The sequence below is a fragment of the Balaenoptera borealis genome (assembly GCF_965194805.1).
Source record: "Balaenoptera borealis genome assembly, chromosome: 5".
NCBI lineage: Eukaryota > Metazoa > Chordata > Mammalia > Artiodactyla > Balaenopteridae > Balaenoptera > Balaenoptera borealis.
Genome location: NC_138862.1, coordinates 71206705 through 71221584, shown reverse-complemented (window position 1 = coordinate 71221584; position 14880 = coordinate 71206705). Strand labels below are relative to the sequence as shown.

Below are 14880 nucleotides of genomic sequence, written 5' to 3'. Positions count from 1 at the left end.
AGTAAAATATTCTTTCACTCGAGAGAACAAAGGATTCCTAAGAAGTGTCTTAAAACTGTAGTGGTGGATCCATTTTTTTTTTTTTTTTTTTTTTTTTTTGCCAAATGGATTCTATTTGGTTAATAAATAATGCTTTTCCCATCGGTCTATCGAAGTCCAGGCCAGCTGTGCAGATAGGACGCCCAGCCGGAGGAACGGGAAGCATTTTCCCCCTCACCTTGGGCGGCGACGGCCAGCCTGGCCTTCTCCTCGGGGCTGAGCTGCAGCATCGTGTCCACGACGGGCAGCAGCCGCTCCCGCTCGCTTCCCGGCTTCAGGAGGATGAACTGCAGCAGCACGTTCTTCAGGTATTCCAGGTTGGCGGCCGACTGCTCTCGCGCCTGGTTCCTCTCCAGCCGCCTTATTTCACTCTTCGGAAGCTTAATCTGCTCCATGAGGATGGCGTTGGTGGCTTCTGTTTCCCGAAGCAGCCCGTTTAAGTGGTCGGCACTTTTTGTGGTGGAACTGAGCTTTTGAACCAATTCTTCTTTGGTGAATTCAGCGTGCCAGGAAGGAGGCTCGAGTCTGGCTTCGGGAGAACGGAGCAGCTGCTCTAAGGACTGCGCCTGGATGCCGGCGGAAGATATGGACTCGGTGTCCGTGGTCTCCATCCCCTCCCCCTCCTCCCGGGTCGTGGCTGGCACATCCAGAAGCGGGAGGTTTGTGCTTCTCCTTTCTCGAAGGCTCCTCAAAGGTTGCTGGGAAGAAGCTGGGCTTCTTGTGGACGGCTCGCTCCGGAGCTGGAAGAGCTGGGCCTCCAGCCTGGTCAGCTGCTGCTGCAGCGTCTCCACCGTCCGCCGGTGCTCCTCCTGCAGCTGCAGCACCTGGTCTCGGAAGCTGCCACGCAGGGCCTCGTGCTGGGCCGAGAGCTGACTCACGGTCTGCGCGTGCTCAGACTTCATCGCGGAGTTCTCCGACTGCACGGCGCACAGCTTCTCTCGGAGCCCGGTCTCCTTGGACACGGTCTCCTGCAGCATCCTGCTGAATTTGAATTCTCCTTTCTGCCCTTTTTTTTTTTTTTAAAGATTTTTTTTTGTTGTGGACCATCTTCAAAGTCTTTATTGAATTTGTCACAATATTGCTCCTGTTCTATGCCTTGGTTCCTTGGCCCTGAGGCTCCCAGCTCCCCAATCAGGGATCCAACCCTCACCCCCGCAACACTGGGAGGTGAAGTCCCAACCACTGGACTGCCAGGGAAGTCCCTTTCTTCCCTTCTTAAGCTACACACAAGTGATGTGAAAGCACGACACAGGCATAGATTGGGGAGATGTGGCTGGAACCTCTTTGACCTGGGACCAAGCAACACTTAAGTATGAAATCTTCCTTGTCATGGATACTTGAAACAAATGCCTTCCTTCTTGGCCCTCATTGCTAAAGAATTATGGCTATAAGGACTATAATTACCATCTGGCCCAGATCTCCTGCCAGATCTGATCTTCCTTACAGCCAGTCTGTGCCAACTATAACAACCTTTCTAGGAAGGAGATTCCACAGACGCTGAGGAAAACTGTTTCAAATGACTAACAGCCCATACTTAAAGAAAATTTCATTTCCTCCAATTTGCAGAAGGGAAAAATCACAGGAAAGGACATGGCATGGTCAAAGTAGATTCAGCCAAAGAGGTTTTTACCTACCTGCAGCTCTGTTATTAAGTTTGGATCATGGACGGGTCCCTCTAAGGCCCGCCCTTGTCGTATCCCATTTTCTCTCTACTGATGGAGAAGAGCAGAGCCCAGTCCTCTTGACTGTGTTTCAGGTGTGTGTTCTCATGTCTCCAAATAGATTGGGAGATTTGGGATAGCAGAGACCACACTGTTTCAGCTCAGCCACTAACTTGTTGGGTAATTCTTTTTTTTTTTTTTTTTTTTCTTTTTTAATTTGGGTAATTCTTTAAGATTAAGGCTGCTAGAACATAGGATAGAGAAATGCTGTAGCCACAGGATTTCGGCCAAATCTCTTATAACAGCCTTTCAAATTAGGTAGAGAAATATAAGCTGGGTGAGAATGGAGGCACTCCGCCACACCAAACGGTTCTGATTGATTGGATACATGTGAATCCAGAGGGAAGACTCTACCAGGCTCTGTCCTGGTCAAAATTTTGCCCATGACTTGAATGAGTACAGGTGACAACCTGATGAATCTGCAAAGGACATGAAGCCAAACTGGTGGCCTATGGGTCGAACCTGGTCACAAACACTTTTTGTTTTGATTCCTACATATTAAACAATTTTTTGAAATAGTGGTGAACATGTAAAACTTGAGGGACTTTCACATGAAAGCTCATATTTCTGGCTTCTCTTAGAAAATCGGAAGATTTTGCTTCACGGGGCCTTTCTGGCAATAGTCTGTTGGAATGAACTAGTGCTCCTCTCCTTAGATGGGGCAAACACTCTCCACTTACTACAGTCTCCACCTGGCCTACTGCATTCATTTATCTGACCCTGTTCAGCATGTGTCTGTGACTCTTGTTAACTAAAAAGGCCAAAAAAAAAAAAAAAAAAAAACTGTTACTCTCTACCCTGCAGAGAGTCATCACAGAATTTGCCCTCAATAGCAAGATACATACAATTCCAAGTGTGATATTTTCTTTGCCTTTTGTTCAACTAGCAAAGCCTATATCATGTTTGGCTCTTCGGATCTTGATTAAAAGCTGAGCATGAAATAACACGGTGCAGTGAGAAAGGATCATAGAAGCCTGAAGAGCTCAGGCTTAGGGAGGGCTGGAGACAGATTAGAGAACTAGCTGATCTTGGCCTCTGGAAGCCTGACCAGGCACTCCAAATAATTAGCAGTGTGGCCTGCCAACACTACTGATTTCACAAAGGGTAACTTAAATTGCCAAGAACGACAAGGAAATTGTTGCCACAAGCTCTCCAGGATTGAAAGCACATTGAATCAGACATCTTGCATGGCTGAGGACACTCTCTCTGCTCTGCTTCTTTGAGATGAATTGATACTATTGGGCTGTGGTCTGTGTGAAATGCCTTCAACCTGTTCTGTTCTGAGAACAGATGAGAACTTGGTTTAAGATCTGATCAGTTAAATTCTAAAACATTTGGAATGGTTCAGAAGAGCTAAAATAGGTTTTGTTGCAGGTGAAAGTGTCATGAACAACTATAATTGCCATAAAAAGTACAGCTTATGACAAAGCCAGAGTTGTTTTGAAAGATGGAAAGAAGGAGCAGAATGTCCCTTGATGCTGTTGAGCAACTTTTCACAAGGTTGTATGGTTGCCCAATACCACTTGAAAATCTATGGCGATGGTAGGAGGGAAAGAAAGGAACAATTAGGAGAGAATTCTCATGCATTTTTTTCTGGCCAAATGAGAGTCAGAAAATAGAGAAATGCAAACAGGTGGTAAAGATCCATCACTTACCTGTCTCACAGTCATCTGGGGAAGAAGACTTCCTTGCTGGAAGTTTCTTTTTGTATCTTATGGCTTGCAAGACCTGGCAGTGGAGCCAGGTGTCATTTTTCTACTTAAAATCCAGCAATGAATGGGAACAGAAGCCTTCCTAAGAACCTAATTCAGGGCAAGGGTGTACTTAGGTCCAAGTAGAAGCTAGGTCTAGAAAGAATGTTATTATATATTAAACAATCTAAATCTCATCATGTAATTAATTCTTTTGCTTGGAATCGTTCAATGGCTCCCCTTGTGTTTTAGAAAAAGTCCAAATTTCTCCTTGGCCTGGCATCTGATCCTTCACTACCTTCCTAGACTCATCTTCTGATATATTCCTTTTGATACCTGGCCATCCTGGCCTTTAAGTTCCTCTTATATCTCTTCCCTCTCATCTTTGAACATGTTCTTCCCTCTACCTGGAATATTGCTTCACTCTGTCTTCAATTCATCCTTCCAGTTATAAGCTTACATATCACTTTTCTCAAGAAGGCCTTCTCTGGGACTTCCCTGGTGGCACAGGGGTTAAGAATCCAACTGCCAATGCAGGGGACACGGGTTCGAGCCCTGGTCTGGGAAGATCCCACAGGCCGCGGAGCAACTAATCCCATGTGCCACAACTACTGAAGCCCGCGCACCTAGAGCCCATGCTCTGCAACAAGAGAAGCCACCGCAATGAGAAGCCCGCACACTGCAACAAAGAGTAGCCCCCGATCACCTCAGCTAGAGAAAGCCTGCGCGCAGCAATGAAGACCCAACACAGCCAAACATAAATAAATAAATATATATATTAAAAAAAAAAAAAAGAAGCCCTTGTCTGATTGCTACATTAGGTTAAAAAAAAAAAACAAAAAAACCACCCACCCACCAATCTATTTCTACTCAGGCTCCATACTATTGATAAATCTATCTTTTGTTGTTGTTGTTGTTGTTAAGTAAGTGAGTTTTTTTTTTTTTAATTTATTTTTTGGCTGCTCTGGGTCTTCATTGCTGCACACGGGCTTTCTCTAGTTGCGGTGAGCGGGGGCTACTCTTCGTTGTGGTGCGCGGGCTTCTCATTGCAGTGGCTTCTTTTGTTGCGGAGCACGGGCTCTAGGCGCGCGGACTTCAGTAGTTGTGGCATGAGAGCTAAGTAGTTGTGGCTCGCAGGCTCTAGAGCGCAGGCTCAGTAGTTGTGGCGCATGGGCTTAGTTGCTCCACGGCATGTGGGATCTTCCCAGACCAGGGCTTGAACCCGTGTCCCCTGCATTGGCAGGTGGATTCTTAACCACTGTGCCACCAGGGAAGTCCCGATACATCTATCTTGACACTTCTCACTTATTTTAAATTTCTTGTTTAAGATCTGCCTTCCCAGCTCTATACATAGACTTTGGGGGCAGAAATTATGTCTTATTTATGGTTGTTACCTTTGCAGTTAGCAGAGTACCTGGCATATAATTCATGTGCAACGAATATTTGTTCAATTAATGACTATAATGAAGGCTTTCAGAGAAGAAATAAGAAACAATATTCATTGGCTTTGAAAATCTGAGACCATTTAATCTCCTTTTCTCTAGGCAGACCTCATTTCAGGTCAAGAAGATGAGGAAAAGGAGAAACCATCACTATTTTTTTTTTTTGAATTTTATTTTATTTTTTTATACAGCACGTTCTTATTAGTTATCTATTTTATACATATTAGTGTATATAAGTCAATCCCAATCTCCCATTTCATCCCACCACCACCCCACACCCTCACTTTCCCCCCTTGGCATCCATACATTTGTTCTCTACATCTGTGTCTCTATTTCTGTCTTGCAAACCAGTTCATCTGTACCATTTTTCTAGATTCCACATATATTCGTTAATATACGATAAGTGCTCAGGATCTAGCAATTTGCACTCGAGGTGCTCACAGTCTGGGAGGGGGGTGGGAATGGAGGAGTTCTTATATGAAACAGATTATGTCTGTTCTTGCTTATCAAAGATTTACATTAAAGACTTCATGTAAATGCAAACATAGCCCCACAGAGACCTTAAGTGTAGAATCCATGATAGTTATTCAGACCAAAAGACTAAAAAAAAGACTGGGGAAAAAAAAAAAAAAGACAAAAAAAGAGGGCCCAAGGCAAAACCATCAAATACACAATCCGCTATCCACTTAGCTAAACTAGGCCCAATTCCCTGTTGCCCCAGGCCTGTCATCAGTGGGCTGATATCTCTAGCTCCCTTCCTGTTGCAAGCTTTCTACCACTTCACCTTCCTGAGTCTCCTTTCGCAGATGGGAAAGAGATTGAATTAAGTCCATTAGTACAAGGGTAGACCAGTAAGAGCGTCTTTGGATCTCCCTTCTCCCAGGCGGGAGCGCGTCTCTCCAGGGCAGTGCTGGGCCACCCAATGAGCAGACTAGGTAGCTGCTTGGCACACCGTAAAGCCCCACCCTTCCAAGTATTTCCAGAGTTTGATAGGGGAAATCCAAACTTTGTTGGGCTCTTTTTCATTTGTTTCACAGGTTGGTATTATTTTTATTTGGAATTATATATGAGAAACACCATCTTTTCAATGCTTAGGGCCTTGAAGTTGCAACTCCTTCCCTGCCAGGGGCTTTATGGCCACATCTGAGACCTTGATCCTAAAATCACCACCCAGGGGAACTATTCTCATGCTAAGAATTCTAAGCCATGCAGAATCAGAGGAGGTTGTGGAGAGAAATGATGCTAAAACTTGCAAAATAAGGTAAATTTAATCTGGATGGCTTTCCTCATAAGATTCTACTTGCTTTCTAAGGGTATCCCAACCTATAAACTTTGTGGATACTCTTCCTGGGAGATGTTCTATGTAAAAGGAGTTCTGTGGTCAAATAATTTTGGGAAATATTGCACCTTCTGTCTCTCTTAGAAAGATATATGATGTACATTAGCGTATTAAATCCTCCAAGAAGCCCTGCAATAAAGGAACCGGTGTAAAAAAAAAAAAAAAAAATCAGTGTTTTTCAAATGTATCTAATCACAGCAAGAAAAAATTTAAATCAAGTAACACCTATTAATATCCTGCAATATTGTGTGGAGCACATATTGAAAAATGCTACCCTAGTATTTACTTTTTGGTTGTTGTTTTGGTGATGGGATGCGGTGTTTTCAAAAGGGACGTTGGCACATATCCTGTCAAGTAAATCAATGTTCTCTTGTCAACTGACTTACTTGATGGGAACAGTAAATTCACATGCTGACCCCCAGAATTCACACCCATGTGGGTTCATGATAAAGCATTAGCTGGCTTTTCTTTCTCTCCTTTCCCAGGGTATTCACCAGTTGATGATGGAAAGGTCATGTGGCTCCCATTGACTTTGCATTTTTATGGGCTTCTGTCAGCAAAACACTACCTGCACTAGCCAAATGAGTCTAAAAACAGGCTGAGCACATCACATTGAAGGAACCCGTGTTCTCATTTTATAACAGTTTGAAGAGCTAATGTCACTGTCTACTGTTTATTTAAGCAAAATACTTTCAGGTTCAATAGGGATTCAGGGGAGAGGTGCTGGGGGAGGCAAAGAAAGGGAGGAAAAAAATCATTTTATCAGACTCTGAGCACAGCTCCAGTCTCTCTTCGTCAAGGTTCCTTCCTCCTCTCAAACAAAAGCCCTGAGAGTGTCTGCTTCTTAAACTCCCACAAGGAGCCTTGAGCTTGGCAGGGGAGTGTTTTCAGTGAAACACTCGCTAGCTTACAGCCCTTCAGCTGAATCACCCCACTGGATGGGGAAATGGCTAAGGATTTCAGTCTAAGCTGGAGGCGGGGAGGTTGGGGCTCCTGGTTCATTGAAATTCTGTTTCACCACAGTAGTAGTAACATCTGCTGTGAATGTGAACATTCTGTCTTCTCAGAATTTCTGTTTTTCTCTTTTCCTTCCTTCATTTTTTTTCTTTTTTAAATTTTATTTATTTATTTTTGGCTGTGTTGGCTCTTCGTTTCTGTGCGAGGGCTTTCTCTAGTTGTGGCAAGTGGGGGCCACTCTTCATCGCGGTGCGCGGGCCTCTAACTATCGCGGCCTCTCTTGTTGCGGAGCACAGGCTCCAGACGCGCAGGCTCAGTAATTGTGGCTCACGGGCCTAGTCGCTCCACGGCATGTGGGATCTTCCCAGACCAGGGCTCAAACCCGTGTCCCCTGCATTGGCAGGCAGATTCTCAACCACTGCACCACCAGGGAAGCCCACCTTCCTTCATTTTTTAAAAAATAGAAATTGCAGGTGAACAGCCTTATTCTCACAGCAGCTCTCGTGGGATTAAGTACGGCTCCCCACTCCTCTCCTGTCTCCAGTTTCTCTGCGGCCTGTCCACCTCTTCATTCCAGCTGCCACAGCTGCAGGCTCATAGAGAAAGCAGGTGTCCTGTGCTTCAGGGAAATAAATTACTCTTCCCTCCTCTGCCCATCAGGGTGAGAAAGAGAAAATGTGGCCAGCATTGGTTCAGTGCTAACTAGATGCCAGGCACTGTGTTAAGCACTTCCTATATATTTTCTTATTTCATCCGATTTCCATTTTACAGATGAGAAAACTCAGGTTCACCAGGGTAAGTAACTTGCCCAAGATCACATGTCCTAAGTGACAGAGCCAAGATTTGAAGACTGATGCCAAATTTTGTGTCCTTAACCACTATCATAAATTCATTCATTCATTCAACACATGTACCAGGCGATGTTTGAGTACTGGGGAGACAGAGGTGGGGGAAAAAAGAATCGACTCTTTCAAAAAAAAAAAAAAAAAAGAATTGACTCTTTCCTTGTGCAGCTTACATTCTAGTGAGCAGACAAAAAATGCACAACAAAGCATATAATGTCAGGTGCTTTCAAGAAAACTAAAGCAGGGCAAAAGGGTGGAGAAATGGGGAGGGCTGCTACTCTGTACAGAGTGAGTGGTCAGGGAAGGCCTCTGTGAGGGGGTGACACTGAAGCAGGGATCACCCCGTGCGCCTGCGTTTTCACCCAGACACCCACAAGCTGGTGATTCCAGGCAATGTTCTTAGGACTCTTCATTTATGTACCCTGACAGGTCTCTTTTGTTACCTCTGGAAAACTCCATTTCATCTGGGAGGCAAAGCTGGTATTCTCCCATAGAAATATGTCAGATGTCTTCAGAGCTGTCCAGGGGAAAGGTGCCCTCACCAAACACAACCATTCATTTTACTTGGTAAACCCTATTCTTCTAGTAACCATGGCTAACAGTTGCTAAGCACGTAGCATGTCATGTGTCAGACTTTACATGTGTCATTTCATTTAATGCTGATAACCACTCAAAAGGGAGATTGTCTTACCTTCAGCTGTCATAACAAAATACCATAGACTGGATGGCTTAAACAACAGACATTGATTTTCTCAGTTCTGAAAGCTAGAAGTCCAAGATCAAACTCACCAGTTTCTGGTGAGAATTGTCTTCTAGGCTTGCAGACGGCCTCTTTCTCCCTGTGTCCTCACATGGCAGGGGGCCAGGTGAGAGAGAGAGGGAGAGCACTCTGGTGTCTCTTCTTACAAGGGTACTAATCTCATCATGGGGGCCCCAAGCTCATGACCTCATCAAAACCTAATTATCTCCTAAGGTCCCATCTCTGAATATCATCACGTTGATTGGAGATTAGATGAATTTTCAGGAGACACAATTCAATCCATAGCAGAAATATTATTAGTCCCATTTTCAGGCAAGGAAACAAGTACAAAGAGTTTAGGTAACTTGCCTAAGGTCACATGCATGCAATCAGTATCCATGTGCACGGACACATAAGCCCATGTTCTTGACCACTATGCTATGCAGCTTCTTTCCATGTGGAAGGATGCATTGATCCATCATCCAGCTGGAATACTGGGGAATGCACCTTAAATTCTTCAAAAAGATGAACATATCCTTCTTTGAAGGCATTTTAAAAAAGTGCCTTTCTTTATTTCCCTTGTTCAAATTGTATGCCCTCTTTTCTCCTTAGACATTGAATGAAAGTCAGACTCAGACCCTACTGTACAACAACAAAAAGTTTTTACTTAAAAAAATAAAATAAAACATCTATCAATCAACTCTCCTGGCTCTGATTCCATGACAGTCATGTAAACTTCTGGTAATAATTTAGCTTATCCTGTTGAGTTTCTTTCATGGAAAGTGCTGACACCAAACTTGAGTACTCTACTGTATTTTTCATTATTAAGTAACACTTATCTTTGCAGTTGCTACACATCAGTCTGTTGTGCATTTGGTTAGCGTGGGCTAGTCCCCAGGTCTCATCACCACTGGGAGCAATGACAAAATAGTTTCTGGGTCTCTAAAGCTGAGGCCTTTTCCAGACTCTATGTTGTCCCTTATCCTTGGGTTGGCATGTTCATCCTTCACACCTGCCATTTCTCCAGTGAAGGTGTACACTCACAAGGCTTCTTTTCCTTGATTGGAGCCTGGATGATCTTGGTCGAGGGTGCCTTACTTTTTTTTTTTTTTTTTATAAATTCTTTCAGGATTTGTTTATTTCATCAGTAGTGGAATTAGTTCATTCTTTTTTTTTTTTTTTTTAATTTTGGCTGCATTGGGTCTTCATTGCTGCACGTGGGCTTTCTCTAGTTGCAGCGAGCGGGGGCTACTCTTCGTTGCGGTGCACAGGCTTCTCATTGCGGTAGCTTCTCTTGTTGCAGAGCACTGGCTCTAGGCACATGGGCTTCAGTAGTTGTGGTACACGGGCCTCAGTAGTTGCAGCACACAGGCTCAGTAGTTGCGGCACGCGGGCTCTAGGGCACAGGCTAAGTAGCTGTGGTGCACGGGCTTAGTTGCTCCGCGGCATGTGGGTTCTTCCCGGACCAGGGATTGAACCCGTGTCCCCTTCGTTGGCAGGTGGATTCCTAACCACTGTGCCACCAGGGAAGTCCAAGTGTGGCTTACTTCTATAGCTGGCTGAACTCATTGGTTATTTAGAGCTCTTTATCTCAGTCAGTATTGGACTATAATAGGATAACTTTAAATCCTATAGCTATTACAACAAACTTCATGCTATTTTTTTCTTGGATAGAGGAGTTTAGAATTTATTCCATAAATAGTGAAAAGTCTTTGGAAGGTTCTGAGTTTCAAAGGGGCATGATCAGAGTTGTGATCTGTGAAAAGTGTAGAAAAGACCAGAATTGGAAAGGCCTGTAAGAATATTACTGCACTGTTGCAAATCCAATCTATTTACAGCACCGTAGCCACTCCTACCTCCATGCAGTTTAGATGGACTTACTTTTTTCTATCCTGACTGCCATCACCCTAGTCTTATCACTAGCATCACTTCTCACTTCATTTCCTGTAATAGCCTCCTGACTAGTCTCCCTACTTCCTCTTTTTCTCCCACTAAAATTAATTCTTTATGTGGCAGCTAGAGAGTTTGTTTTTTAAAACATACCTTTATTTTGATTTAATTCACCTACCATGAATTCACCCGTTTAAAGCGTACAGCTAGGGACTTCCCTGGTCGTCCAGTGGCTAAGACTCCCAATGCAGGGGGCCCGGGTTCAATCCCTGGTCAGGGAACTAGATCCCACATGCTGCAACTAAGAGTCCGCATGCTGCAACTAAAGATTCCGCATGCCACAACTAAGACCCAGTGCAGCCAAATAAATAAATAAATATTAAAAAAATAAAGTGTACAGTTAAATGGGTATTAGTATATTCACAAGATTGTGCAACCATCACCACTAATCTAATTTTAAAACATTTTTATTACCCCTCAAAAACCTCATACCCATTAGCAGTCACTCCCCATTCCTCCTTCCTCCCAGGCCTGGCAACCACTAATCTACCTTCTGCCTCTATAGATTTGCCTATTCTGGACATTTCATATAAATGGAAGCACACACTATGTGGCTTTTGCTTTCTTGCTTCCCTCACTTAACATAATGCTTTTGAAGTCAGTCTTTGTTGTAGCATATATTAGCACTCCATTCCTTTTATGGCCAACTAATATTCCATTGTGTGGATATAACCACATTTTACATTTCCACTAGCAGTGTATGAGGGTTCCAATTTCTCCACATCCCTCACCAACATTGGTTTGGTTGTTCTCTACTTTTATATATATATATATATATATATATATATATAATATATATATGTATATATATATATATATAAAAGGTATATATTTATGTATGTAAAAGGTATATATATATATATATATATATATATATATATACACACACACACACATATAAAATATATATATATATATTTTTTTTGCCACACCACATGGCTTACAGGATCTTAATTCCCCGACCAGGTATTGAACCCACACCCTCAGCAGCGAAAGCTCAGAGTCCTAACCATGGGACTGCCAAGGAATTCCCTTCTCTACCTTTGTGATTGTAGCCATCCTAGTGGGTGTGAAGCGCTATCTCATTGAGGTTTTGATCTCTGTTTCTTTGGTTAGTAACGATGTTGAGAACTTCTTAATGTAGTTATTGACCTTTGCTATATCTTCTTTGGAGAAATATCTATTCAGTTCCGTTGTCCATTTTAAAATTTGGTTATTTATCTTTTTATTAATGAGTTGTAAGAGCTCTTTACATACTCTGGATATAAGTCCCTTATCAGATATATGGTTTGCAAATATTTTTCTCCCATTTTATGGATTGCCTTTTTACTTCTTGATGGTATGGTTTACAGAACAAATGTTTTTAATTTTCATGAAACCCAATCTACTTTTTCTTCTGTCACTTATGCTTTGATGTTGTATCCAAAAGGCTTTGCCTGACCCTAGGTTGTGGACATTTACACCTATGTTTTTCTTTTAAGGGTTTTATTGTTTTAGCTCTTACATTTATGTCTTTCATATATTTGGAGTTAACTTTTGCATATGGTGTGAGGTAGGGGTCCAATTTCATTCTTCTGTATGTGAATAGCCAGTGTCCCAGCACCATCTGCTGAAAAGAATAGAGAGATCTTTTAAAAACATAGGTCAGATCACAGTCCTCCTTTATTACAATTTTCAATGACTTTCCATTGCACTTACAATAAAATCCAAATTTCTCTGCCTATCTCTTCACTTTCATTTCACACCACTCTCTTATTCACCATGCTCCAGGTCCCAGGTCTCTCATCTCCCAAAATAAGTAAAGCTTGCTAGTCCCTTAGCTTCCTCACGTTTCTTTATTCTCTCACTTTAAATGCCATCTCCTGATAGATGACTTTCCTCAACTGTTCTTTCTAAAGTAAGTTCTCTATTCCATCTCTCTTATTTTCTATATCATCTCCTTTTATTTTCTTCATGGCCTTAATTACCTGTATATCTGTATCTACTTTACTACTTTATTTACTTTCTTTGAGTAATACTTCTTTGCCTCTGCCATAGTGTTTCGCATATGGTGTACATTCAATTCATAAGTCATGTTGTTAGAAACTATTATTTACAATTAGAAGGGACTTTAGAAATCACCTAAACACTCATTTTACAAATGCAAAAATCTAGGTCTAAGGAGGGTGAATGAGTTGTCTGAGGTCAGAAGGAATACTTTGATACTTTGATACCGAGAGCTCTAATTTCCAGGACAGTTTCTTTTTCATTTATAACACTTATTTGCCTTATGCCAATATCATGCTTTTTTTTTTTTTTTTCAAAATAACTAAAATGAAGAAATGGTTTTGTAATTCCTTATAGAAATGATATTATTTTTCTAAGCTTTCTTCCTAAAATGACTGAAATGGGCCCTCAAATGGAAGGCCTGGCCCGGGTTAGGAAGGCCGGAAGTCACCCTCCAGTAGGGCACTAACTCCTTTGTTTCTCCCTCCTTGGTTGTCCCACCGCCTCCTCCCTCTGCTGCCCACCGCCTCCCTTTCTTCGGAGTCCGCCGCCGCCCCAGCACAGCCATCGCCGAGGCTCCGCCCCCTTCAGGGCCCCGTGCCCTGCTCCAAGATGGCGCTAGGGGCTTCTGCTCTGGGGGAAGTGAGCTCACGCTACTCCGGAAGGGAAGTGGGGGGAGAGAGCAGGCGGGCGGGTGACCAGCCGGAGGGCTGTGGGTGGGGTGGCGGCCGCAGCTGTGGCTTTCACATTTGGGCTGGAGAGAGTGCAAGGGACTCGTCCTGCCCTTGGGAACCCAGTCGAGGGCCCAGGGCCGGGGGCGTTGGAGGAAGTCGCCCCGAGCGGCTCGCCTGTACCTGGAGGCGAGGCGACCCTGGGAGCCGGCGTCCCGCCTTCGGCGGCCTCCTTCTCCGACCCTCCTCCCGGGCTGGCCGCGGGCGGCTCCAGCTCTTTCTCGAGGGCTGCGGCGGGAACCGGCGAGCGGGCTGGACCGGACCCTCCCGCTGAGGACCGGCCGGAGGAGCAGAGGGAGCGCGGCGGGTCAGTCCGTCAGCCCAGAGGTCAGGCCGCGGGTTCCCGTCCGTGGTCCGTCCTTCGCCCAGCACTCCTGGCTAGAGTCCGCGACCTCCCCACGCTGCTCCTGCTTCTCCTTTGAGCATGCCACCAAATCCTCTGGCAGGGTGATTTTTTTTCTCCTTGCTTTTGCCCAGAAGGAGATATATATTGAAAGGACATCTGTCCTCATCGCTACCCCTCTCCTCTTAAAAGTTTTCCTTCAGGGGGAATGCTTGTATTTCTCCCCTGGACCATTTGATGATTACTACTCCAGCCCCCGTCTGGTTTAGCAACTGGGATCACCTTCAGATCAGATCTTAAATCTTATCACTTACAAAATTACAGAGTTGTTCTCTCCCGCCCAAGAAGGGCAAATGGACTTTGGAGTTAAGATGCAGGGGGGTGAACCAGTGTCAACAATGAAAGTCTCCGAGAGCGAAGGAAGGCTGGAGGGCCTGGCCACCGCGGTGACCCCGAACAAGAACAGCAGCAACAGCAGCTGTGGGGGTGGAAGCAGCAGCAGCTGCAGCAGCCGAGGCGGCAGTGCCAAAGGCTGGCAGTACAGGTACGGCCCTTTCTCCACGGTGATAGCCTGAGGTCGGGGTGTGCTGGAGTCTGCATTCCTGCAGTTGCTGAAGGATGACGTTTATTCACTAACTTCAGAAGTAACTAATACATTTCATTTGGACCTGGGGTCTCATCTTTTTTTTTTTTTTAATTTTATTTATTTATTTATTTATTTATTTATTTATTTATGTCTGCGTCGGGTCTTTGTTGCTGCGTGCGGGCTTTCTCTAGTTGCGGCGAGCAGGGGCTACCCTTTGTGGTGTGTGGGCTTCTCATTGCAGTGGCTTCTCTTGTTGCGGAGCACGGGCTCCAACACACGGGCTTAGTAGCTGTGGCACGCGGGCTCAGTAGTTGTGGCTCCTGGGCTCTAGAGCGCAGGCCCAGTAGTTGGGGCACACGGGCTTAGTTGCTCCGCGGCATGTGGGATTTTCCCGGACCAGGGCTCGAACCCGTGTCCCCTGCACTGGCAGGCGGATTCTTAACCACTGCGCCACCAGGGAAGTCCCTCATCTTTCATTAGCAAGATTTAATTCATTCATTTGTCCATTCAT

At 44.4% G+C, this 14880-nt stretch overlaps 2 protein-coding genes across 7 annotated transcripts in view; both read left to right on the top strand.

The window, feature by feature from the left end:
* Positions 1–11601, top strand: part of LMLN (leishmanolysin like peptidase) — a 135645-nt gene extending 124044 nt beyond the window's left edge. For all 3 annotated transcript variants that reach the window (XM_082392335.1, XM_082392334.1, XM_082392330.1), the window contains one exon: positions 4996–11601. In XM_082392335.1, the coding sequence (XP_082248461.1) occupies positions 4996–5098 (103 nt within the window). In that variant the 3' untranslated portion in view covers positions 5099–11601. The remainder of the gene's footprint in view (positions 1–4995) is intronic.
* Positions 11602–13390: 1789 nt separating this feature from the next.
* Positions 13391–14880, top strand: part of OSBPL11 (oxysterol binding protein like 11) — a 106761-nt gene continuing 105271 nt past the window's right edge. For 3 of the 4 annotated variants that reach the window (XR_014244749.1, XR_014244750.1, XM_082392328.1), the window contains exon 1: positions 13394–14327. Coding sequence is in view for 2 of the 4 variants with exons in the window: in XM_082392328.1 (XP_082248454.1) it covers positions 14137–14327 (191 nt within the window). In the remaining 2 variants the exon portion in view is untranslated. Of the gene's footprint in view, positions 14328–14880 lie in introns of all 4 variants that reach the window. The other variant, XM_082392329.1, reaches the window with a different exon arrangement.